The sequence below is a fragment of the Equus caballus genome, chromosome X (genome assembly GCF_041296265.1).
Source record: "Equus caballus isolate H_3958 breed thoroughbred chromosome X, TB-T2T, whole genome shotgun sequence".
NCBI classification, from domain to species: Eukaryota; Metazoa; Chordata; class Mammalia; order Perissodactyla; family Equidae; genus Equus; species Equus caballus.
In genome coordinates, this window is record NC_091715.1 from 7,891,206 (window position 1) to 7,917,459 (window position 26,254).

Genomic DNA, 26,254 nt, shown 5'->3' on the forward strand with positions numbered 1-26,254 from the left:
TAAAGAGAAATGTGACATTTTTGATAGAATGCACATAATACTTCTCTCCTCAAGAGTACACAGTTTTACAAACTGTTAGTCTTTGGTTTATATGTCTCAAGAGCCCGCAGAGCATGCAAGGCATGAGAAGACTCTGAATTGATCCATTCATTCAACAGGCACTTATTGAACACCTACTACATACCATGTTGAGTTATGCAATGGGGAGGAAAGAGCTTATAAAGGTCAAGTCCTTGCTCTTGAAAGATTCAGAGTGTGGGGTGGGGTTGGGGAGAGGAGAATCAGATATGTAAATAATTAAAATAGTGTCTATCATGTAGATAACATGACAGATGCATGAAGTGAAGGCGAAAATTTAGTTAAGTGGATACACCTTGAGGTTTCCAGTAAAAGAGCCAGCACATGAAATGATAACCTGAGAGGCAGGGGAGCAGCTTGGGAAGAAGTTTTCTCTTGTGTTCCTTGTCCCCACATCCTGTTGCTGAGTTGGGGCTGTCACTTTGTTGATCTATACTCAAGCCATTCTGCTGGCCACATGCAGAAGTGGACTCTCACCACTGAATATCCAGTGAAGGGCCCAGGAAACAATTTGTTAAATCCTCCGGTAAGGGCAATTTTGGGGAAGAAGCATAATGCAGAAATCCACAGCTTTATTTGGAGATGTGCATACTGTTGCTTTCTGGATCTCTGTTGTAAATCCATTTGTATACACATACATTGTAAGCACGTCGATCTTTAGGGCCGGGCATTTTATTGGCAATATTTTAGATTCATGCTGAAAAGCATTAATAATTAAATACATTATTTTTTTTAGACTCAAAATTAGGTCTCCCAGCAGCAGAAAATTGGAGTCCAGGCTCTTTTTTGTTTTTATAACCCCTATGAATAAAACCAGAATGATGAAGGGAAAATAATTCTAAGGTTGTTTATTCTTTGAAAGACAAAGCTAACGTTAACTCAGGTGGAAAGAGGCTTTAAAAGGTTTTCCTTCTTGATCCATGGCAGCATTTTTAACCTCACTAGGCTAATAGCCAAGTCTACATTAAAAGTGGAAATGGTCCTTGAAAAGTCTGCACCTCTGGTTCTAACGAAACATGCAATTTGTTTTGAAGTGAGAAATAAAAACTTAAGCATTTCTGAATTTTCAAAGGATGCTTATCATTCTCTATCAACAAACTAGGTGGTATATGATAATGCAAAAAAATAATTTAGGCATTTGTTTTGACTGATCAATGCGGACAGTGTAGAAGAAAAGTCCAATACTCACTACTGACAAAAGGCCATTTCCACTACGAGCAGAATTAGAAATCAAAGGGGACACTACCAGACCACCTGATGTGCACCTCAGGATTTCCTGGGTGAGTCAGTGCTGCCTTGTCTGCGGGAAAAAGCAAAGAGTCTTGCTTCAAAAAGTTTGGGTAAAGTCTAGAAACATGTGGCTGGCAGGGCTGACAGCTACACAGAGTACACCAAAACTGTTGGGGGATAATAATAGCAGAAGGGACATTGATAAATGTATCAAGGGACACGTGTCTGCTCATGCAGGCATACACATAGCAGGGACTGAATACGAGACGGAGACTATAGAGTCCTCTCCTCGCTGTTTTTTTCCATATAAGGAAAAGCAACCAGACTCGTTTAGAGATTCCTAATATCCCTGGAAAAAAAGAAGAAAAGTGGTTTCCTTTGGAATCTATCATTTTTAATATCTAAAAGTCTGTCACTCTATTTGTAAATTGGAATAATTGACTACAAATTAAACAGGTGGGATACAGGAAGTCATTCTCCTCAAATTTTTATTTCTCTTTTATTCCCATTCAAGAGATATAGCCCCCATAACAGATTTTTATTTCTCTCTAACACACTTTGTTTCCTGGCTGAGTTCTTTATTCTTTCAGTGGTAGAGTTTTGATGTAGTCTCTTTAGTTGCTTCTTGCTTCCTCCTGAGGACTCTTAAGAGCTTCAGAAAGGAGACTTCTCTATGCTCTAAACTTTTGCGGCAGTGTCTAGTCTCTGCAAAATTCTAGGCAGGATTCCTCGAATATTGCTGCTTCTCAACATATGGCTATTGTGAAATTGAGGACTCATCACAAGTCTATTGAGCAAAACACTCTTTTATGTGTAAATAAAGTGTCGGGCTCATATGCTTATCTGTGGGTTCAAAGCTCTTTTTCTAGGGAAAAAGGAACCTAAAGACTCTTTGTGTTGATAGTGGCTAATAAAGTTGATAATAGGCTTTTAAAACCATAAGGACATTACCCAACACTCACTGTTCTGGGGCCAGGAACGGCGTGTATCATGTTCTAATCTAGAGTATGTGCTCACTAAGGAGACTGCTTTCCCTGCTGTCCTCATTGGTAGCGACTGCCTACTCTCCTTCCCTATGAACTGTGGGGTCAGGAGGTGGCATGCCATTCTCTTTGCCTCCTAGTGCAACTTTCAGGTCTTCATCCTCACACAATGTGGCACAAACCTGCTACTGCGAGGTTTCCATTGTCTCCTGCTCATTGCTATTTTCTATTGTGGTTGACTTTGACTCAAATCCCCAATCTACCATCACCCTGGGTGACTTGGATGTCTGTCTAAATGACCCATCTGATTCTCTGTCCTTACATCTTCTTGACCTTCTCCTCTCCTCTTACTGTTTCCACACGCCACCTTTTTCACCCACTCCCTTAGTCCCATTTTGGACCTTGTCCTCACCAGAAGTGACTCTACCTCTGGAATCAGGCTTCCTCCCTCCACTCTCATCTTCCCCCTACCCCAGGCTCATGTTTTACACTGCAGTGTGGCAATCTGTTTAAAGACACCATTAAGTCTCCCCTTCCTTAATACACTTTGATGGTGTCTCAATGTTCTTAGCTTGAGAACCAAAAGTTGTGCTGTGGCCCACACTGTCCTGTGTGAGCGAGCCCCTCCCTACTCTTCCCTGGAATCATACTCCCCCTGCTTCTCTCTTCTCCAGTAGTAGTACTCAGTGAGAGCCTTCAGTACCTTTTCTTTGAGAATTTATAAATAGTGATAACTGATACTTGATTTGTCTCCTGCTACTTAATATAAAGACGCAAAAATAAAGTTTGTCAATTATTCCTATCAGTGTTACTTCACAGCTCACATATAGGAACATACCTCAACAGTGAGGAACAATAAAACATGGTATAATATGATTTCAGCATAAAGAAAGGCACCAGACTTGGACTATCCCTAGATTTTCTGTGGATAAGTATATGGCAGAATCTGAAAATATCCTGGCGGAGAGAGAGCCTATCTCCCAGAGCTATGCCACAGCGAAACTTATTCCGCTCTTACTCTGATTAGGAACCACACTAACTGGAACAAAGCAGCTATTTCTAAAGCTTTTCCCCCAAAAGTGATTTCCTTTTGACACAAGAAAGAAATTTTCTAAAGTGCTGAAAGTTTAAAAAAATACTATTTGGTTGCCAAGTAATTTAACTATGAGAAATTAAGGACTTGGAACTATTCTGTATTGAAAATATGCTTTCTGAACTAGCATCAATCTTGAATTAGTTTCCTTATGGAAATCAAAAGTCATATGGGCACTGCTTAAGTGGCAGGAGGGTTACAGGAGTGTCGCATAATCTGCTTTATATTATGTCAAGGTGATCAAATACAATACAGGACATGATTCATTCTGATTGAGTCCATTAATATAGTGGCACATCAAACATTTAATAAATCATTCTTGATTGGGGGAGCAATTCGATTCTAAAAAGCTGTTCCTATTTATTTTTAGATGACCTAACCCAAGAGGTCATTTAGAGTTTCCTGTTTTCCTTCTTTTACTCTGGATTCAAATGATTATCATTTTTCACATGTGCAGCTGTTATGAACCCAAATGCTAATACTTAACTGGAAGGAAATAATGTGAACCGATTACAACTGTGTGAGACCTGCACACTGCTCCTCGCACCTGGTTCCCAGGACATCCATGCAATGGATGTGCTGACATAGACATGACTTTATGTTCAGAAAAGATGCCATACAATTAAGCTTCACTTAAGCCTAGGACATCTTTTTAAACATCAAAGCTACTTTTAAAAAAACCCAAAAAACCTTTTGCTGTGGAGCCTTTTGCTTTCGCTTTTAGCTGGATGCGTGATGTGTCTTTTCTTTGGAACCACCAGGACCTGCCTTCCTTTTCCCAGCCAGATCCCCATGCAGCCTTATAGAAGACTGCCAAGTTTTCACTGAGGCTATGTAATATATAAATATGATTTTGTCTGAAAAGTTTATAATGGCCCAGTGCATATTGGTTGATTCTTTCCTCTGGCCCCTCCTTCCTTAACCATTCGCTTTCTTGCTTCTTGCTGTTTCGTAATATAAGCAAGCACACACACATCACCCTCTGTTGAGGGAACTCAAATATCTCCTGCAAAAGTGCTCTTTCTTCTTATTCTAGCCTGAGTGGACACTTCCGAAGAATCATCTAAAGTCTATATTGTGAGTATTCAAACCCCAGTATCAATATCATCATCCTAGAATAAGCCAACTTTCAAAGAACCTATTACTAATACCAGTCTGAGTGATCCCTTCAATGTACTCTATCAACACCAAGAATTACTTTAATCTAGCGAGGTAAATGTACTCTATGGCAGGAATAGAATGAGCAAAAATTCTAGTTTAAAAGAGCTACACTGGCTACTAATACTCATTTGAAATACTCATATTTAAAAAAAGGGCAAGATCATATGAACCAATTAGATAAAATACAATTTATCAGACAATGATAGAATGCCAGACAAGAGTTAACGTCCTCTGCCTTCATTATGCCAGAAGCATATTCTGCTGTGATAGGACATGACCTGGTGAGCATACTGGTTAATATGGACTGGAGTTCTCATCTTAAAAGTTGTACATTAGTAGCTTATAAAATTACTCATGCCCAGTACCTCTGCAGACCAATGGAATCAGACTTTCTGGGGTAGGGGTCTGGGCATTGGTATTTGAAAGTTTCCACAAATGATTCTACTGTACAGTCAGGGGTAGGGATCACTGGCATTTTAACCTCCTTTTCTCTAGTTTGAGGTAAACATCAGAAGTGGTTGGAGATATCGTTCTTGGAGGTGGTACTGTTGGCATCTAGTGGTAGAAGCCAGGGATGCTGTTAAACATCTTACACAATGTACAGGACAGCCCCCACAACAGAGAATAATCCAGGCTAAAGTGTCATCGTCACAAGGTTAAGAAATCATGCTCTAAGCGAAGCAAAACATTGGTTTTCCATTCTTTAGAATTCTTTATCTCCTTTTAGTCCGAAGAACCAAATGTCATGACCCTTTAGGCACAATTCAAGATAGGGGTGTAGAGTCTGGGATCTATAGCATGCACTAGGTCTTGTCCAATACTGATCACAATGCATTTATTTTTATACCTTCAGTTTCATCGCCTTCCATTACTTTTCAAGCAGAAATTCAATCATTATATAAAAGAACTCCCAGGTGAGACATAAGGCTCTCCTCACTCAACACTCATTCACTATGTCGCATAAAATGAAAATACACTCATATGACCACACCATTCAGCAGTAATTTCATATGGGACCATAGAAACAAGCCACAAAAAGTTGTACTGTGCTAATGGGGCCCAGGTGTCCATTAAGCGGACTCAGTGAATATTAGTTAAAAATGACCACAAACACCTCTGAAAGAGTGGCTAAAGTGTTAGTTCCCTAAATAGACATAGAAGGGGATACAAAACAGTATGAAGAGCATCAACAATTCCCAAAACACAGAGGGCAAAAATAAGCATGCTGTAATCTAACAGAAAAATTGCTGAGAATGGCCCATCTTCAGTAACCCATGAGGATGAGACTGTTTCTTTCCAGTAATCATGGTAAGCGAATCCAAACTCTTTCTCATTCAACTAGCTCTGCCTGACTATCTGGATTTGCCAGACAGCTGGTTAGCATTAGAGATGCTGCCCATGGCTACTCAACCCAGGTTCTCCTGATGCATTGCTGATTGGCCAGCATCATAATTGGAACCATAAACTTGGCCAAAGTCACACTTTTCTCAAACCAATTGAACTCATCAATTCAGTACAGGGCCACTCATACACAAAAGAGTAGACCAAAACAGTCCTTAACAACATTCCATCATAGAAATCCAGTTTACATAATAGAGTTGAACGGCTTAAATCTGTGCAATGAAAAAATCCCAACAAATTCAACCATTATGCTCCATGGAAGATGTATTCCTTTTAGTTCATTCTGTTTTTTACCTCTGTCTTTGTTTTTCTCCTTCCCTAGTGAATCCAGTTTCTTTCTCAAAGATTTCTTTCTCTTTTGTCCATCTGTAAATATTAAAAGAATGAAAAGTTATAAAAACAAGCATGCAAGTGATATTTTACATTATCAATAACTACATTTGAGCAAAATCACGATTTCTCATTTACTTCATTCATAATTTGGCATTTTAAACAGAGTAATGGCTCTGAAAATACATGAAAATCCCTGACTTGGATTGCACACATTACCAGAATCTTGATGTATGCTCTTAAATTTTGTTTTATCATGGAAAGTACAGAAAACTTAACTCCTTCAGAAGTAATTTAGTCTTGACACTTAGATATGTTCACTTTCACTATTACATGAGTCTCTTCCTATTCTTCATGTTTATGCAAACCAATACCCATCTTGAACCAAATCTCCATGAGAGGAGAGTCAACAATACAAATGGCTTTGACATTCATGAGCTAGTAGAGTGTAACTGGATAAAGAAATGAATTTGGGGGTCCACGGAACTCAAATCTAATTACTGCTGCACCATTTACTAACTGTGTGACTTTGGACAAGTCTCAGTAACCTCATATATAAAATGGGAAGTTCATGGGGTTGTTTTGACAATTAAATAAAATGATGCATATAAAGTGCTTAATGGGGAGCCTGACACATGTCCATAAATGCAGATCGACTTTCTTTTGGGGGGTTGCATAGTATTCCGTAGTATAGCTATACCATAATTTAATTAAGCATTTCCTTATTGATGGACATTTGGATTGTTTCTAATTTTTCACTATAATGAATAAGGCATATATCCTTTTAGCATCTTGTACTTGCAAGAATTGTACCTAATACATCTGGTTAACGCACCAAATAATAAAGCTACCACTCATATCAATAGGCAGCTGCAATTGAATTCCTGGGATGTCATCATATTGGCAGGCACCATTGCAAGAATGTGTTTCAGGATTATGCAGCTGTCAACTCAACATGTGGTAGGTGCAAATCAGGAATTCACACTGTGATCAAATAGGGGAAATGCGGCTCATGACGCAAGGAAACTTATGTTTAAAAGGGGGATTAAGAATTGTTGTTTTTACAAGATAGACTAAAAACTGTAGTAAAGAAAGAGACTCAGCTCAACAAAATTTAAAAGCAAGGCTCTGATATCAGGAAAAGACAAAGTAAGCTTTCTCAAACAGAAATGAGCATTCCTGGGATCCTCAAGGGGTTGCAGATGTTCCCAACTCCTCTTCTCTGAATTTTTGGAGGCAAAAGACATCACAATATAATGAACAGACACAGTCAATCCCTCCTCCCTTTCAAAAAGTGAAGAAATATTTCAAAAATGGTTCTCCTCCCATAAAATGGAAATAGTTCCTAGGAGTGTTCACTCTTGCAGTCGTGAGATTTGTATAAGGGAAAATTATGTAAACCTGTTGTAATGTGGCAAAGAGTCATCGACCTCTTTCATCATGTGTATGCTCTTATCTTCGGTGCCTAAAAGGTGATCTAACTGTAGGGCCTACCATGACTGATTATATGCATACAGACAAGAAGTATTCGAAGTGCAGAAGATTCTAATCTGTTCTCCAAATCGGACTGACAGGTCTTGTACTTTGTGACACTTTCTTCATCAGTAGTTCATATCACCAAATATATTTGACTGTAATAAGAGTATATTTCTTTAAAGAATTCTATCATCCCTCCATTTTAATAGTTCACCTAGAAGAATAACTAAACCATATATTAAAGCTTAAGAGATTTATTTTTCATAACCAGTGGGCAGATCCTAAAATTCAAACGAGTTGTCAAAGAACCAGAATACATATAGGATAGGGGATATTTTCTTTTAAGATAGAATGATTATTTTGAGTTTCTTTTTAATTAGTGGATGTATCAAATATGCAGATGTGAATAAATACAATTGTATCGTTTAAATAATAATTAGGAGGCCAACTCCCACATAATGAGCAGCCAAGTTCAGATGCAGACTGTTGCTAGCACCCGAGGAGCCCCTGTATGCCTCCCTACCCCTCCCCCCACATAATCTCTGAGCTGACTTTTGCAATAATCAATTATCTGCTTTTCTTCATAGTTTTACCATCTATGTAGGCATTTATAAAGAATAGAACTTTGTTTTTCCTGCTTCTGAATTCCCGTAGATGCACTCGCACTGTAGGTATTCTTTCTTGCCTCATTTATTTCACTCATCGACGCCTCCTGAAATTCCTCCTGCTGAGGCAGGTAGCTGTAGGTCACGCATTTTGATTGCTCTGCAGTGTTTTCTTGTATGAATATATCACAGTTAATTTACCTGTTGAACTGTTGATGGAAATTTGAGTTGCTTCTAGTTTGGGATTAGGAGGAACAAGGTTTTTGAAAAATTTTGTTCACGTCTTCTTGTGTACACGTACCAGAATCTCTCTAAAACAGTGGTTCTGAAAATGCGGTTCTGGGGCAGTAACATCAGTGCTGGTACAGCACTTGTTACAGATGTAACTTGTTACAGATGTCAATTCTATGGTCCCAGCCCAGACCTACTGAATCAGGACCTCTGGGGTGGAGCCCAGCACTGTGTGTTTTCTTAAGCCCTCCAGGGGATTCTGGTTTACACTAGAGTCGAAGAACCAATGTTCTAGGGTACATATGTAGAAGCTGCACTGCTGGGTGGATGCAATCTTAGGCTTTTGTAGGTAATGTAGAAGTGTTTTCCAAGTAGTTTTGCTAATTTTTGTCCCCTCCAGTATAAGAGTTTACAGCATCCCACAAGGAAAATATGTACTTCAAACTCTAAAACTCCAAACAACATCTTGACGCCTCCTTACAGGAAAAAATGTGATCTTTGTAAATACTGGCCTACAAAAAAATGCTTAGCTATTTAGAACAAATATTATCTTTTTCACTTAATTAGACAGAGGTGAATGTTATTAATAGGTGGCTGGACGAAATGATGGATGATGGGCAATAATGTGACATGATTTATTGCTTTAGCATGCCATTTTCTCATTTAAAATGCTCAGGAAAATGACCAGAGCTACACAATGAAACTGCTCACTCCTCCTCTCTTTTGCAATCAATCAGTGGTTTGCTGATTGAGTCTTCAGTTTTTGAAGAGTGTCTTTTGTTCCCACAGAGCACAGAAAATCTGCTCAAGAGACTGCCGTGTTATGCACTTACAACCATACAGAACAGTTTATGTTCAACCGGTTCCTTGGATGGCAATAAGTGTGATAAAGGCCATTGCATCTCTTAAAAATTTAAGCTTCCTAAGTAACAGTACTGCACAGCAATGTTTTTATAGTGCAAGTGGTGATAAACAGATACTTACTAACTTCTCCCGGAGTGTGCACTGTCTTACAGACAACAGTGACCTGTAAAGAGAATTTGGGTCCCACGTCCTGATCAAAGGCATCTTGGAACAAGCACTTGGGGAGTGGACTCCATGCACCCTCCTTTTACCTCATTAATGTGCCAGCAGGAGACCCCACAGACATACATGACACAATAGCAGATGGCAAGGCAGCAAGCCTTCCACATCCTAGTGACCCCAAAACAAAGGAACCATCAGTATGGGGAGCGAGGCCAATACCAAACAAGGTCTTCAGGAGGGCTGGGAACAAGAACCACGAGATTGCTCCTCTAGGATATGGTTTGCACGGACTCATTTGCCGTCAGGCGATGTTCCATTTTAAGGCTTGCTTCTCTAACTAGACTAGAAGCTCTCTTAGGGGAGAAGCATGTCTGCTAGGCTTTTGTTTCCCTCCAAGTGAACAGCACAAGGTGGGGCACACTGTGAGGACTCGTCAATACTGAGAGAGCCCAGAACCGATGAAGTACACAACTCCTCATTTTAAGGTGATCAGATTCAGAGAATGCAGGTTATAAAACAGTATTTTCCATATTAAACTGATTCTAGAGATAAGAATAATAAAAATGTCATCCAAGGAAAGACTCATTTTTGGTGATAGATGGAAGAGAGAGAGCTACTTTTTGGGAATGGATATTGCCTGAAAGGGGTGATGAAGAAGCTTCTAGGGTGTGGGGATGTTCTATATCTTGATCTGGTTAGTGGTTACGTGATGTATAAATATTAAAAATTGACTGAGTTGTACTTGTGCACATTCATATTTATGCACATTACTATTTATACGTTATTCGTCAATAAAAATAACAAAAGACTTCGTCACTTTTACAGAATGGTACCAACATAAAAATTAAATTAACTGAACGGGGCTGAAAACTCAGCAAGAAAGTCCAGTACAAGAAATTTCTTGCTTGTTTAACTTTTCTAAATATCTGAATACCTATGATCTCATCCAACCACCACGATTTGCCTGTGTCCCAGGCATACAGCAGTAATAAATAGCTAGTGTTTACTGAGTAGGTACCATAAGCTAAGAGCTTAGTATTCATGATCTTATGATATCCTCACAGCAGCTCTATGAAGCCCACACCATTATTTTTTCCTGTTTTATAGATGATGAAGCTGAGGTTAGGAGAGGTCAAGTAATTTGTCCAAGGGCAGAAGGTGGGAAGTGGTAAATTCAGAATTTGCACTCAGGGCTATCCAACGTCAAAGCCGGTGTTCTTAACCTCTACCTGTGCTGTAGTGAGGAAAATGTGGCTCCTACTTGAGGGATGTGACATTAAAGCCCAGGTATACGGACTGACACGCCCAAGGTGATACAGTGTTAGACAGGAGAGAGAAAGAGAAACTAACAATTTTTTAGCTCTGAGTATTCACCAGGATTGGCATGAATCATTTTTGTATATATGATATTATCTAACACACATCAACATGCAATCCACTGAAGTAGCTTTTTGACTTACTCATCCACGGTTGAGGGAACTGAAAATCAGAGAACTAAAGCAATTGCCCAAAAAAATCACAGGACTGGTAGGTGGTGGGGCTGGGATTCAAACCCAAATTCCAGGTCTTTCCAAAAACCTGGCTCTGTCTTGAGAGGGGTGGCTAGGAGCAGAACCCAAATATCTGGGACGAGAAGCTGAAAATCCTTTCTTTAAGGTAAATTTGCCTCTGCATCAAGAAAGATGGCTAGGGAGGTATTTGTAGAACACTGGACATTCATTTGTGAGGGTCATTTAGACTCTGTCCTCCCACAAGTCTGGGTGATGGACAAGAGGACGCTAAGGGTTGTTCCTTAGCAAGGCAGTCACAGAGAATGGGTGTAGACAGCCTAAATTCACAGGCGCACCTGGATATGGGACTAGAGCATCAACATTTAACCCTTTTAAATCCCTTTCACTTGCAGAGCTCCATAAAGATTACATTACTGGAAAGAAGAAGAAATCGCCTGTGCTGAGATATGAAATGAACACAAACTGAAGCTACTAAAGGTAACTCTGGCGACAAAATTTTTTTGTCATACTGCTACAGACACAGGCAAAGAACTAGCCCAGTGGCTGCAAAACGACCATATCCGGCCCCCTCTAGGCGAGTAGTGTTTAGCCGGCATAGTGATTTATAAAAACTTCAGCTCTAATGCAAAATCTTGGTAAGTTCACATACATATCTGCATTTCTAAGCTCTTGAGGAAGTGGAAGAGCTGGCGGCACTGGGTTTCACATTTCTCCCACTCGCCCCAGGCCAGCACAGACAGCCAACCCTGGGGCACTGCACACCTGGCAAGCCTTGGAGTTTGCAACTCCACCCCAGCCTAAAAGGAAGGTTCTAGCTTGTTTCAAATCTTCAAAAAATTCCTGCTGAGAAAAGTCTGAAGGAATGCTTTTTGGCACCGCCTTCTCTGCTTTTCCCAATCACAGCTGCCTCACTATTTACTTGGACCAGAAAAATAGACTCTCAGAGAATGCAAATCAAAAGAATTCACAGGCAGTGAGGGCAGCTCAGTTAAACAGAGGAAAAATTGATATGAAAGAGACACTTGGGTGGCAGAATGGGAAGTGGCCCTTTAGAAACTGCATATAATCTATTCCAGGGTTTCTCCGTCTTGGCACTAGTGACGTTTGGGGCTGGATAACTCTTTGTTATGAGGAACTGATCTGTGCACGGTAGGATATTTAGCAGCATCCCTGGTCTCAAATTACTAGATGCCAGAGCACCTACCCATTCCATGTTGTGACAACCAATAATGTCTTTGGACATCACCAAATGTCCCGCAGGGGCAAAATCACTCTGGTTGAGAACCACTGGTCTATGCAAAACTCCACCAAGAGAGCAGCTATGGGCTCAAACCATATGAGAACCAAACTATAAAACATTCACATTTTCCCACTTGTCACAATGCTCAATTTAGACCCAATCTCAGTTTCTGTTTTAAACAGAACAACATAAAAATGTTTACAAACTATTGAGCTTTTATATCTCAGGTTGAATTTGGGGCACAATAACATTTTCTTTCCATTTATAAAGAAATGTGACTCCGCCTACGGCTATCTTTCTACCAAATTCCTAACTATATGTAGGGGAATAAAGTAAGTTCCTTGAGTAAATAGCCTTCTATTTCTTTGTATGAAGTGGGCTTTTCCTTCTGTAGGGGGCCGGATCAGGTGTGGAACAGCGTCTGATGATGAAGAGTTGCATGAATGGATGTATGAATGGAGTGTCTTTAGCATGCAGGGAAGACTCAGGGGACACCACAGTTCTTTTTTTTTTTTAGAGGACTAAACATGGTGGATAAAGAGACTTACTGGCCAGCCCTCCATTGGCCAGAACAAAGATTCAAGAGGAAATTATAGGAAGACAGTTTTGTCAGCAATGGAATGAATGCCTTCAAAAAAAAAAAAAACCCAAAACCAAGAGAGAAAAGCACTGTTCTCTGTGGCTTCTCTCTTGGTTGTTCTCTCTGTCTTGCATCCCTCACTCTGGGGGAAGCCATGTCATGAGAAACCCTATGCAAAAGGCCATGTGATGAGGAACTGAAACCTCCAGCCAGCAGCCATGTGAGTGAGCCTGGACACGGATCCTCCAGCTCCAGTCAAAGCTTCAGATGACTTCAGCCCCAGCTGAGTTTGATGGAAACCACATGAACCAGAACTTGAACCAGAACAACCAAGCTAAGATATTCCCAGAAACTGTGAGATAAGAAATGTTTGTTATTTTTTAAAAATAAAAAAAAGTTGCCTAGCTAAATGCATGTGGTATTCTGGGTGGGATCCTGGAACAGAAAAAGGATATTAGTGGGGAAAATGGTGAAATCTGAACAAGTCTGTAGTTTGGTTGATGGTAATTTACCATTGTTGGTTTCTTAGTTGTGATAAGTGTAGCGAGGTTATATAAGATGTTATCATCAGGGGAAACTGGGTGAGGGGCATAAGGGAACTCTATATTATCTTTATAAGTTTTCCGTAAATCTAAAATTATTTTTAAAAAGCTCTTTCTCCCAGGTACTGGATGCATTCAAGCGAAGGTTGAGAAGTCATCTGTCAAGCATGCGACAGAGTGGAGGCTTACGTTGCTCACTGGAATACTTCTGAAACACACAGACTTGGGAGCTCAACTTTAAGGCAAGAAGGTGACTCACAAGCCAGAGTTTCTGACCTTACTGAAACTATTGAAATAATCTGCCTATTCACATCTCCCTGATCTGAAAGAAAACATGTGTCTAGGCCAACATAAAGCATCCATTATATCTGCCATTCTGGTGTAGCATGTTTCCCGGAAAGGGAGTGGACAGATGAAAGGCTTCACCAGATTTGTTTTTATGGCCCTGGTGATGTTTTCATAGGTGGCTGATTAGATTGTCTTAAGATATCTCCTATTTCTTCGGTTCTCTAAATCCCTTTTCTGCTTAAGTTATCTAGACTTAGTACTTGTCGTTTATATCCAAGAACACTGATTAGTACAGAAATCTGCTTAGTTTTCAAATTCTCATGTCTATCCTGATAAACCAAAATATGTTTTTTTTAATTGAGTTCACATTGGTTTATAACATCGTGTAAATTTCAGATGTACATCATTATATTCGACTTCCATATAGACTGCATCATGTTTACCACCAAAAGTCTAATTTCCATCCCTCACCATAAGTGTGTGCCCCTTTACCCCTTTTTCCCTACCCCAACTCCCTTTCCCTCTGGTAACCACCAATCTGTTCTCTGTATCTAAATGTGTGCTTGTTTGTTTATCTTGTACATATGAGAGAAGTCATATGGTAATTGTCTTTCTCTGACTTGTTTTGCTTAGCACAATACCCTCAAGGTCCATCCATGTTAAATTATATATATATGAATGTGGATTAGGTGAGTTATATAATCAGTGGGTGTCTTATCAAAATGTTTACTAAAACTGTATTTTATCCTTTACTACAACTGAAATCCATTTTTTAGTCTCATCTACTTCTCCTTTTTGAGGGCTCTCAAGCCACAGACCTCCCAAAAATAAGGCAAGAAAGAGACTAAACCAGATATTTTACTTCCAGTTTGGAACAGGAGATTTATCAAAGAAATAATAATATTATTAATGGCCCTGGCACTTGAGGGCCATTCATTGTGCTCTTACTCCACATCTAGTATTTTGCAATGATTAAAGTTAATTTGGCCCAGTAAGTCACCATTGGAAAAGACATAGGCACTGAACAGAGCTGGGCAACCAAAACTGCAGTCAAAATCATATCCCAGGAAAAGTCGGGCTGGATACTGGAGCCAGTTGCTGCCATCACCATCCTCAGTGGAATGAATTCAAAATTGTTTCTGCTACTTTGAGTTGTCTGCTCCACATTCAAAGTTCATCCCAAGAAATGGAAGGGAGAGTAGCCCTGACAGAAAGGGGGAAGTAGTTACCAGTAAAATGGTCACCTGTGCTTCTTGGCAGAAAAACTTGGCAGCAAGGCCAGGGTAGGGGAACCAAGGGGACCAGTGCAATAATCTGGTCTAAGAGTTGAACTGGGATTAAGCCCAGAGATTTAGGAGAGGAACCAAAGCAGGGATCTCTTCTCCATTCTAAAACAAGTATTCTCTGTCCAGGGATGTTGCATCACAGACCATGATGAATCTCCTCGGCTTGGGAATGTTATTCACACTATAGTAGTTTTCTGTTTGAATGGTATCTTCCTCCAAGAAAGTGGGCTCATCTCCCATACACTGATCTATTCATTGCTCCACCCATCCCTGCATCTAACAGTGATTAAGCACACGTTGTAGGTGAGACAGAGCTTGGTGTTATGAACCCAGATGAATAGACATTATCTTGGCCTTTAAGAAACTCAGAGTTTAGTGCTAAAGACAGATACGTGGAAACTTCATTAAAGCAAAATGAAGAAATGTTTCAGTGGAAACATTTACGAGGTGGTAGGTCAGAAGTGAGAAGGCTGTCCCCAACTCTGCAAAGGCTAATGCTTGAGTTCAGTCTTAAAGGACCAAGTTATCCTTAACCCTTCTCAGGGGCCTTTGAATCTTGGTGGGGGCTTCCCCCAATCAACCTCATAGTGACTGCTTAGTCTAGGACATCCTTTCTTATCCTAAGCCTCTTAGTGTTTTATCCCTAGTTATCCAACCCTTTATGAAGCAAGCATTCTATTGGTAAATAAAAGAGGAGAAAATTGAAAATTCAGGAGTGGACTGACAGTTTCTTTAGTGGGAACCAGGGCTCAAAAGAGGGACAAATAAGAAATCTGGAAGAAAACAACCTACATGGAAAAAGTGGAAAACAACGTATTCAAGCCCAAACTGGCTCTACCATTCAGTTGACTTTGGATCTCACTATTATATGTATATATATATATTTTTTTTCATGTTACTTTCAAGAAATCCTCCACGCGGTAGACTTTCGGTTATTTAATTAAATCTGTAGGTCAAAGCTTCCATTTATATATCACCTTATCCTTAGCAGTTCTTCCACTAACTTTGATTAAAATAGAAGGCAGGTAGAAACAGGGCGATTGAGTCATTTTTCTCGGTGTATATCCCAATGAATTAAACATTGTTTCTTTATCCTGTTAGTACCTTGTGATTTTCCAAATCTGTTACCAAAGTGCCTGTTTCTCTGGCAAGGAAATATTTATGATATTCTTAAGCAATACAGATGCCTCTCCTTAGAGCTGAGGCTCCCCAAAGAACTTGTGAAATGTACTAATCTCCACAGTTTACATGTTGAAGTGGTGGTGAAATTATCAAAGCTGCGGTCAGAAAATAAGAACATTCTGTGAGTCTCTCACTGTTGTAAAGGAGTCAGCTCTTGGAGGTCATCATGCTTCCAGCTAAATTAAACACTAAGAAACCTTTTCCATTTCATGTAAATTATTTTGGCAAAGTAATTAGTTCTGACAGTTTTCCTCAAGAGGAAAAAAAGCGTAGATTCTTGAACCTCAAAGCAAGTGTCTTTCTATTACAGAAAATCGTTGAGATATTAGATTTGTTGAGCATGTCTCATTATTCTATCAAAACGTGAGGTAGGGAAGCTAATCGCATGGCTTGGATGCCATGGGTTTAAAACCTCAACTATGGTTTTTCCTTAACCAGGCGTTCTTTGTAATCACTGCGTGCTGTAATAACTGGTCATGATCAAATTATGCCCTAGAAGGCCCTTTTACTTGCTGTCATTTTTTCCACATTCAAGTGCTATGAATAATAATAATAAAAGGCTATAAGCTCATGCTCCAAAGGGGCAGCCCTGTTGTTATCTTTTCCTACGCTAAGAGCTAGTCTGTCCTTCCAGGTTTCTGAATTTGCATCTCTTACCCCACATTCCTCAAATCAAAAACAATACAGAGAGAGAGAGACAGACAGACAGACAGACAGAGACAGAGAGAGAGAGAGAGAGAGAGGAAGATTAGCCCTGAGCTAACTACTGCCAGTCCTCCTCTTTTTGCTGAGGAAGATTGGCCCTGAACTAACATCCGTGCCCACCTTCCTCTACTTTACATGTGGGATGCCGCCACAGCATGGCTTGATAATCGGTGTGTAGGCCTGTGCCTGGGGTCCAGGCTGGCGAACCCCGGGCTGCTGAAGCAGAGTGTGTGAACTTAATTGCTACGCCACCAGGGTGGCCCTGAAAACAATATTTTTAACTTAGTCTAAGTAGGCATGATATCTGCAGAGAAAGAAATTTCCAAATATCAGAGCAAGAAAAATGACTTTTGGCAAGTCATTTACTTAAGCTATATTTCTTTCCTGGAGCATAAAGGAAAAAAAGCAGGTAGGAGAACAAAAAGATAGAAATAACTTATCCCAAAGAAATGCTCTGATTGTTAACTCCAGGAAGTTAAGCTCCAAATCATGAGCATTTCATCACTACTCCTTTTAAAGTCACAGCTTGCAGTTCAAGTTGAAAAGGTAGAGTCAGACAAGGGTGTCTACACATGGTGTGATTTTTGACCCATGCTACCTATTTTCTTTCTTTTAACAGATACTGTTTTATAATGAACAAGTAAGAAAGGAATCAAATATGTTTAAATCATAGACTTTAAGCCTTGGGAGCTCCTCAAAATTTCTGCTGGTTGCTCCCATGAAAACAGCTCTTATAGATTCAGTAACCAGATAGATGATGCAATTAGATGAATACTATTAGGCTCCTCATGCTTTCCTTTTCCATTCTTGGTTTTGATTATTCTTTGAGCCACTTGAAATAATTCTTTATGATATAGAAATACTATATAAATAAATGTGCTATGATTGAATTTTTGATCCATTACATTCAATTTCTCAAACATTTCCTGAGCAGCAGGCACATGAAAGCACTGTGCTAGACACTAAGGCAAATAAATACGACATAAGAATAGTTTCCTCCCTGTTGCTTGTTTGCAATGACGAAGATGACACATATTATGTACACCAATAGTTTCTAATCTAAACCCATCTTTATCCTACTATACCCTCTCCCAATTTTTTCTTTCCCTGTTTTGTTAGGTGCTCACTCTCCGTGTGGTCATACATCCTGAGATGAATCCTCACCCCTGGCTCAGGAAAGGAACCTTAGGTCAGGCCAGTTCCAGAGATTTCTTTCTGCTTGCCAGTACTGATTTGGGCACTGGCAGGTGTTACAATTCTAGGAATTGAGAAGAGAGCGGAGTGTACCAGGAGGAAGCAGTGAAAATACTTCTTTATTATTTAAAAAAACTTGCTGAAGAGTCACTGCTCTTTTCTGCCTTTTCATCCTGCCATAGAAGCAGTGATGCTGGTGGCTGCTGCAGTCATTTTGTGACAATGAGGGAAGCCAGCCAAAGAACAAAGTGACTCATTGGTTACGGCAGAGAAGAAAGATGGAAGGCCGCTGAATTAATGAGTCCTGGAACTAGCCTATCTGTGGGCCCTTTGTAAAGTAATATAATCAATTTTTGTATTACTTAAGCCATTTTTTAAGCCACAGTTTTGGTTTGGTTTCCAAAATTTGCAGCCAAGGCATCTTAACAATGGATAATCCAAAACTCCGCTGTGGGATGTGTTTTCCTACTTGTATTTGCACCAGCCGTGTCATGTAATGCCAGGAATCCCCAAGAAAGGTATCCCTGGAAGTCTCAAATTTGTGCATGTTGGGTGGGATCTAAGATAAGGAGAGTAAGAGGAGGGAGATCAGATTACAAATCTGATCGTTTATTATAAATCTGTAAATAAGTAAAGTCCTCAAAGATAAATATTGCTAAATTCTCAGTTACCAAAGCAGATAGTAATAATAAAACTAATAGTTATCCCATACCGGAGATTGACTCATTACTAACGTCACCCATTTAATGCATAACTTACATTCCTATAAACTGCATGGTGGCATCATGTTTAAGCAACTCATAAAAATATTAATGTTTCTTTCTTGTTTAGTGCCACCAAGGGAATTTATTACCCACTTTGAAAAAATATTTGGTCACATATAAGATAAACACTAAAATATCTGAGAGTAACAAAGATCTGATCATTAAAAAACATTCAATTATTGCAAAATAAAGTTAAGACAGTTAAGAAATTGAAATGAATAAGATGGTATAGTTGATCAACTGCATAGATAACAGCTATAAATTACTATAGCGAGTTAATATTAATTTCCTAAATCAGAGGCCAGCAAAGCTTTTTCCGTAAAGGTCAAGATAGTAAGTGTTTTCAGCTATGTGGGCCATATGGTCTCTGTCAAAACTACTCCCCTCTGTTGTTGAGAACTAAAGCAGCCTTAGACAAGACAGAAAGAAATGAGCGTGGCTGTATTTTAATAAAACTTTATTTAAAAAAAACAGGCAGTGGGCTGAATTTGGCCTTTGGGCTGTAGTTTTCCTGTTCCCATCTTAAGTGAAGACCCCTTAAACTACTTTTACATAGCTTTCCATTTGTTAAAAATTTATAAACATCCGCTAATTGAATTTTTAAATAATCTTGAGGGCTTGAGTTCAAATTATCTAGAAAGCCTGACTGGTTTTTAAAAAACACTTGGTATTTAATTTCAATTAATGCTTATCTGCCTTTGTTTTGCCTATGGGGAAACAAAGGAAAAAGCAAAAAATGGAGGTTTCTATTCATATTTCAAGGTTGGGACATTCTTTGTAATTATCAAGTTTACTTTTGGGCCACAATCCCAACAGAGAGAATAGTGTAGTCTTGAAATCTTTGAAAGGTGCCAGAATTTTTCAGAAATTGCAGTGACAAAAGTTTTGTTCAAGATGCCAAAGGCTTGTGCAATAATAGTTGCTGCTCCAACAAAGATATATAAATATGTGTAAATGCGACCAGTAGGGACAAGACCTTGGATAGAAAACCACATTGTCTGAAAACATAAAGAAAGCCACTTGTGAACACGAAGGCATAAAGCATATAGCTTGAAGAACCACGTACTATCATACTGGCCTGCCTGCTCGGCACCAGAACAGAATCATACAGCAGCGCACACTTGAGAACTTGACATGGTAGAAGCCCTGGGTACAGAGGAGAGCATCCAAGAAGAAAATTACAAAAGAACCTGCAGGGAAATCTCTCTGTCATTCCTGGCTTTTACCGGAATAGGCAGATAAGGCAGCTTTTATCTATAAGGGTCACCAAAGGTAACTTGGATAGATGATATCCACTGTTCGATCTTTTAATATAATTGATGTATTTATGTCTTCTGTATCAACTGACTAGGAGCTCCTTGAGGATGTGGACTACTTTTGACATGATATCGTGGCCTCCATTAGAGGCTTCTACCTCTTTAGAACCTAAAGCCCCATATATCTAGCCCCTCTGGGCTATATGTCCAGCTTGGTGTCAAGAGAGAGAGCAGTGAAGCAGCAGAGGAAGCCCCCTGGGTGGCACTCAACAGTTGGGCTCTAGATAGAGAATGCTTAGGCCAAGGGTGTAGCCTAGGTTCATTTCTGTGGCACGACAGAAAAAAATGCCCCATCCACATACCAAGGCCCTAAGAGCCACAGTGAAGAACAACTAACTGAAAGTTTTCCATACTGACATTTTTGTTCTTTTCTTCTTGTCTCTTCTCTATTCCATCTGTCTTCCAAGACTGAGTTATTCAAACTGTGGGTCATAACCTATTAATGAATCATGAAAATTCAGTGGGTCATGACAAGTGTATTTTAAGAAAATGATATAGAATCAAATAGAAGATGGTAGGAGAGAACATTATAGAGAATATCAAAGTATATTTCTAATAAAGATAAGCACCATTTGGCTCATGTGTTTCCTGGGCTGAGATGTAAAATGTATTTTTCACTGTAGATTGCAGACAAAAAGTTTGAAACCTATTGCTCTAAGAGAAATAAACTTAAATCTGTGGTGCATTCTCAGAACAGGCTGCAAACAAAATGGATTTCTTCTTTTATATGAAACAGTATTGTAAATGGCTTTGATAATGACATCAATATGCAATAGGGGCCTCGGGAATTTTGTTTTGTTTTTGTTTTTTTTTCCAACAAAGGAGTAGATTCTGTGGTTGAAGATTACTCTGGTGGTTTTAGGTGTGGTGGGCAGAATCGGGGAGAAGCCCTGAATTGAGAAAAGCAAATGAGGGTCTATGGCTATAGTTATGGTGAGACATAATGATGGAGTGACCTAGGATTAAGGGCAGATACAAGACAACGTAATATGGTGATGGTGATGATGATAATGATAATGATGATGATGATGGTGGTGGTGGCGATGGATGACTTTTACTGAGAGCATATAAAATGTCGGGAGATGTTTTAAGCTCATCACGGTTATTACTTCATTTAAACCTCACACCAACCCTATGAGACCATTAATCAAAGTTGAAAGTGGCACAGGATGAAGCAGTAGAGAAGCACTGACATTGTTTCAAAATCATTACTGGGGTTACTGAGGAGAATAAGAGAAAGGTGATTGATACTCTTCAGAGAGATAGAGAAGAGTGAAGGAAGGAGCTTAATTTTAAAGGTGAATATGCATGCATGCATATAAGCATTTATTCACTTCTCAAAGATTTGCTGAGGGTCAGTGGAGTATTGGGCAGTACACCTGGTGTTCCAGATTCAAAAACAAATAAGAGGGGCCAATCCAGTGGTGCAGCAGTTAAGTTTGCGCGTTCCATTTTGGTGGCCAAGGGTTCGCCAGTTTGGATCCCGGGTGCGGACCTATGCACTGCTTGTCAAGCCATGCTGTGGTGGGTGTCCCACATACAAAGTAGAGGAAGATGGGCATGGATGTTAGCTCAGGGCCAGTCTTCCTCAGCAAAAGAAAAAAAAAAGAAAAAAAGAGGAGGCTTGGCTGCAGATTTTAGCTCAGGGCTAGTCTTCCTCAAAAAAAAAAAAAAAACAGAACAAAACACAAACAAATAAGAAATAGCCTTATTCAATGGGAAATCACAATCCTCTGGGCAGGTCACAGAAAAGATGATTGTGGACACATAGAAGATAGAACCAGCTTTGCAGCGCACACAACGGAGACATTTGTTGAGGGCCTCTAAGCCTAGTGGTGCCACACTATTCTTTGATCACCCTATTTGGCGGTGTTTGCTTCCTATCAGCATTTTTACCTATGGTGGAGTTTGTGGATTTTATCCTAAGTTGCAACTTCATTTTTAATTACACGAAAAGTTTTGACAAACAGTTTGAGCATATCACCTGTTTGACTGGACATTGCCAGCAAGAATAACATAGAAATAGGACAGTTATATTTTCTGTTTAGTGTTGTTCCTTAAACATCCAAGCTCAATTTCCTTGCCCGTCAGGTTGTCCTTTTTTTGAAATCAACATTTAAATCACAAACCAAAGATAGCTGCAGGGTTAGCCTACGAAGAATATCATTTTCTTGATTTCCTTGAGCTGTTTACTTGTGTTTTACATTGCCTGAGGGACAGTGGTGAGGGGCTACTTCATAAGGAAGCCACATAACTGAGCAAATTTGAGGCGTCAGGGTACTCTTATTAGACTATTGTCCACATTTTCTTAAACCATCAGCTATTCTTCATTCCATCATACTGTTTTCAAAACATATAAGCAAACCTTTCTTAATTGTGATATCAGAAATTAACTGAAGAGAAAAAAAGAGCATTAAAGAAAACAAAAATATGCATTTCTTTCTTGTGGAACCATTCTGCTTTGAATACTTAGTTTACAACATAATGGAGTTAAGCCATATTGCCTACACTAACTTGCTTTACTGATTGTGGCAGAAATCACTCACTTCCTTTCATTTTACCTTAGATCAGAGGTCAGCAAATTTTTCCTGTAAAGGGCCAGATAGTAAACATTTGAGGCTCTGTGAAACATACAAGCTGTCACAACTACTCAACTCTGCCACTGTCACGTGAAAACTGCCATAGAAAATATGTAAATAAATGAGCTTGGCTGTGTTCCAACAAGACTTTATTTACAAAAACAGATGGTGAGCTGGGTTTGGAGAGCAGGCCAGTTTGCTAACCCCTTGCCTTTGACTATTTGCATTAAAATGCTATCAAAATAATATTAATTGAGCCTAACACAACTACTTGATATATAAATAGTACTCTGTTGATGTGTTTTGAATAAATGGAAAGTTCATGCAGGACATTAGGTGTTGCTTAATTTCTCGACCATGCTCTCCACATTTGTTTCCTGGTTCTACTGTTAAGGATTGGGTCATTTACAGACTCGAAAATTTGATCCAAGAGTCTATGCCAAGAGCAGCCTTTGACCAGGCAGAAACATTCCATGGTTGCCTCCGTGGAGCAATCTCAGGCTCACAGGGAAAATTCTACTGATAAACATGATCCCTCCCACCGAAAGTCTTCCTGATTTCCACCACTAAAGATTTCTCTTGGTTCTCTATAGCAGCTTCAAAACTCCCTTTTTGAAATAGCTTAAGTTTAGAAGGGGTAACAAATTCAGCTTATCAGTCATCTTATAATGTTTATTATAATCTTATTGTAATATAAATCTCTTTGGTTTTTAGTTTGATTGTCTCCTGGCCGAATGGATATAGAGGAGGGAGAAGCCACAAGATTCAAGCAGCCCAGGTCCCTGAATAATGGCATGGAGCAGAGTCTACTCTCCTGACCCTCATGGCCAACCTGCACTGGCTGGTGCCTGGCTAAGAAAGAAACGTTTAAAGTGTTAAGGCACTGAATGGTTAGCCTTCCTCAACTAAAACAAGTATCTATCTGTGAGATACATTCTTAGAAGTAGAATTATTGGGCCATTAAAATTTAGATGTTGCCTAATTGCCTTGTAAGTTGCTGCAACAATTAGACTACTACCAACAGTATATGAGTGTGTGTTTTCTCCTAAATTACATTATCCAACTTTTGGAGCCCTTCCATCCAAGAGAAAAAAAAACCCCTTGGTATTTAGCTTGTGTTTCTTTAATGAATATGAGGGTGAGCATCTTTTCAAATATTTATTAACCATTTGTATTTCTTTTTCTGTGAGCTGCATGTAATTTGTCTATGGTTTATTTTTCTTTCTCCTATTAATTTGTAATAAAGCTTTATATAGCAGTTAGCCTTTAGTTTGTCAAATGTGTTGTAAATTTCTATTTATTTGCCACACAGATGATCCTTTTTTTTAATGTAGTGAAATCTGTCACTCTCCTTCTTTATGTTTTATGGGTAGTGCCTTCTTCAATGTAAAAATATATAAATATCTAGCTATATTTTGTTTTGGTGTACTTATAGTTTCATTTTTTTTACCTTTAAATCTTTCTTCCATATCAATTTATTCTGATGGAAGAAGCAACATCAGAACTCAGCCATTTCTCCTCAATGGTTGTCTCATTGTCACCAATACAATCAGAACCCATCATTTACCCCAACAAGATATGTAATGTTTATCATGTCACAAGTTCTCATATTTATTTTAAGTCACTTCTAAACTCTATTGTCTCCCACTGATCTGCCTATTGTGAAGCAGTACAATACTCTTTTAATTGCTTTAGTTTTATGATATTTTAATAAATGGATAGGGATAATTTCCATGCGACTTCTTTTTCAAATTTTCCCCCGCCTACTCTCACATAATTATTTACCCAGATGATGTTTAGATAATTTTAGTGATATTACAAAAACAAATTCTGTTGGGATGTTTTTTGGAATTGCATTCAGTTTATAGATCATTAATGACATAATTGACATCTTTATGTTATTGATTCTTCTTATTAAAAAAACATGTCTTTTACATTTATTCCTAACTTCTCTTCTTATCCAATTTAGATTCCATTGTCTGGGATTATAATCATTCCCTTGGATACTGTATTAATTTCCTATCACTGCTGTAACAAATGACCACAATCTTAGCGCCTTAAACAACTGAAATTTATTATCTGACATTTTCGGAGGTTAAAAGTCTGAAATGGGTCTCACTTGGCTAAAATCAAGGTGTCAGCAAGGTTGCATTTGTTTCTAGAGGCTCTAGGAGAATCTGCTTCCTTGCCTTTTCCAGCTTCTAGAGGCTGCCTGCATTCCTTGGCTCATGGCCCCTTCCTCCATCTTCAAAGCCAGCAACTTTGCATCTCTCTGACCATTCCTCCATAGTCATATCTCTCTCTGACTACAGCTGGGAAAGTTTTTCTGCTTTTAAGTACCCATGTGATTAGTTTGGGCTCTCCCAGATAATCCAGGATAATCTCACTATCTCAAGGGCCTTAATTGATCACATCTCCAAAGTTCCTTTTGACACGTGAGGTAACATATTCACAAGTTCCAGGGACTAGGACATGGCCATCATTGGGGGGGCCATTACTCTGCCTCCACAGATATACTCCCAACTGCCATGTCCCTCTCTACCTTCATTGAACTCAACTAGAAAATCTTAACTCCAGTAAGAGAAGATCTGGGTTAACCAGGGCTAAGGAATTTAAAGTGCAAAATAATGAGTTTTGCTTTAGTAGTGTTTTGCTGCCATGATGTTTACTTTGCAACTTAAATTCCCAGCTACCAACCTCAAATGAACCTTGTGCACTGCCCTGCAATCCTGCAACACTCCTGGTCCATCAGCTCCCCTTTCTACCACTCCTCTCCTCTTTCCTCAAACCTCCAGGACCTCCTTCCCATTTTTGTTCCTAGCAGATGAAATTGCTTCCCATTTCTCTGAGAGTGGAGAGGCAATCTGGAGTGAAATTCCACATGCTCTCCCATCATCTTCTAAATTACCTGCATTTGCACCTATATAACGTATGTCCACCTATTACTACAGCTGGAGAATTCAAACTCTCTACTTGTGCTCTGGGTCTCACTCCTGCAGTCTGCTCTAGGAACTCTCCCCGGTAATTTCTCAACCCTCCAGTCCTCAAGTCTTCCCACTCTATGGTGAATCCCAGCAGCTGATGAATATGTTATACCATTCATCTGAGCCCTGGAAGCACCAGTCTCACAGAGAGAGAGGGTTCTCCAAACAGATACCCACAAATAAATCCTGACAATCACCCTAAATCAATGAAGAACAGAGATGTGAGCTTGAGTATGTTTCCATTTTCACTATATGCAGTATCTCATTAGGTTTGGTATCATTTCTTTAGGCTCTAGGCCATGACCACTGTATTTTTTTTTCCTGAGTAAATTATTCACACAAACAGGGTGAATCTGACCCTGTTTGGAACCTCTACTTGGGAGTTTGCATGGAACCAAGTGGCCACCCTCAGACCAAAGCTGCCATCGTAGCACTCAGCACTGGCCATGCTTTTGAAGGATCTCAGTAA

At 39.4% G+C, this 26,254-nt stretch overlaps 1 protein-coding gene across 10 annotated transcripts in view; it reads right to left on the reverse strand.

Moving 5' to 3' along the window:
• The window catches only part of ARHGAP6 (Rho GTPase activating protein 6), a 462,138-nt gene that overhangs the window by 51,277 nt on the left and 384,607 nt on the right, over positions 1-26,254 (reverse strand). For all 10 annotated transcript variants that reach the window (XM_070257112.1, XM_023633891.2, XM_070257115.1 and 7 more), the window contains one exon: positions 6,241-6,312. In XM_070257112.1, the coding sequence (XP_070113213.1) occupies positions 6,241-6,312 (72 nt within the window). The remainder of the gene's footprint in view (positions 1-6,240; positions 6,313-26,254) is intronic.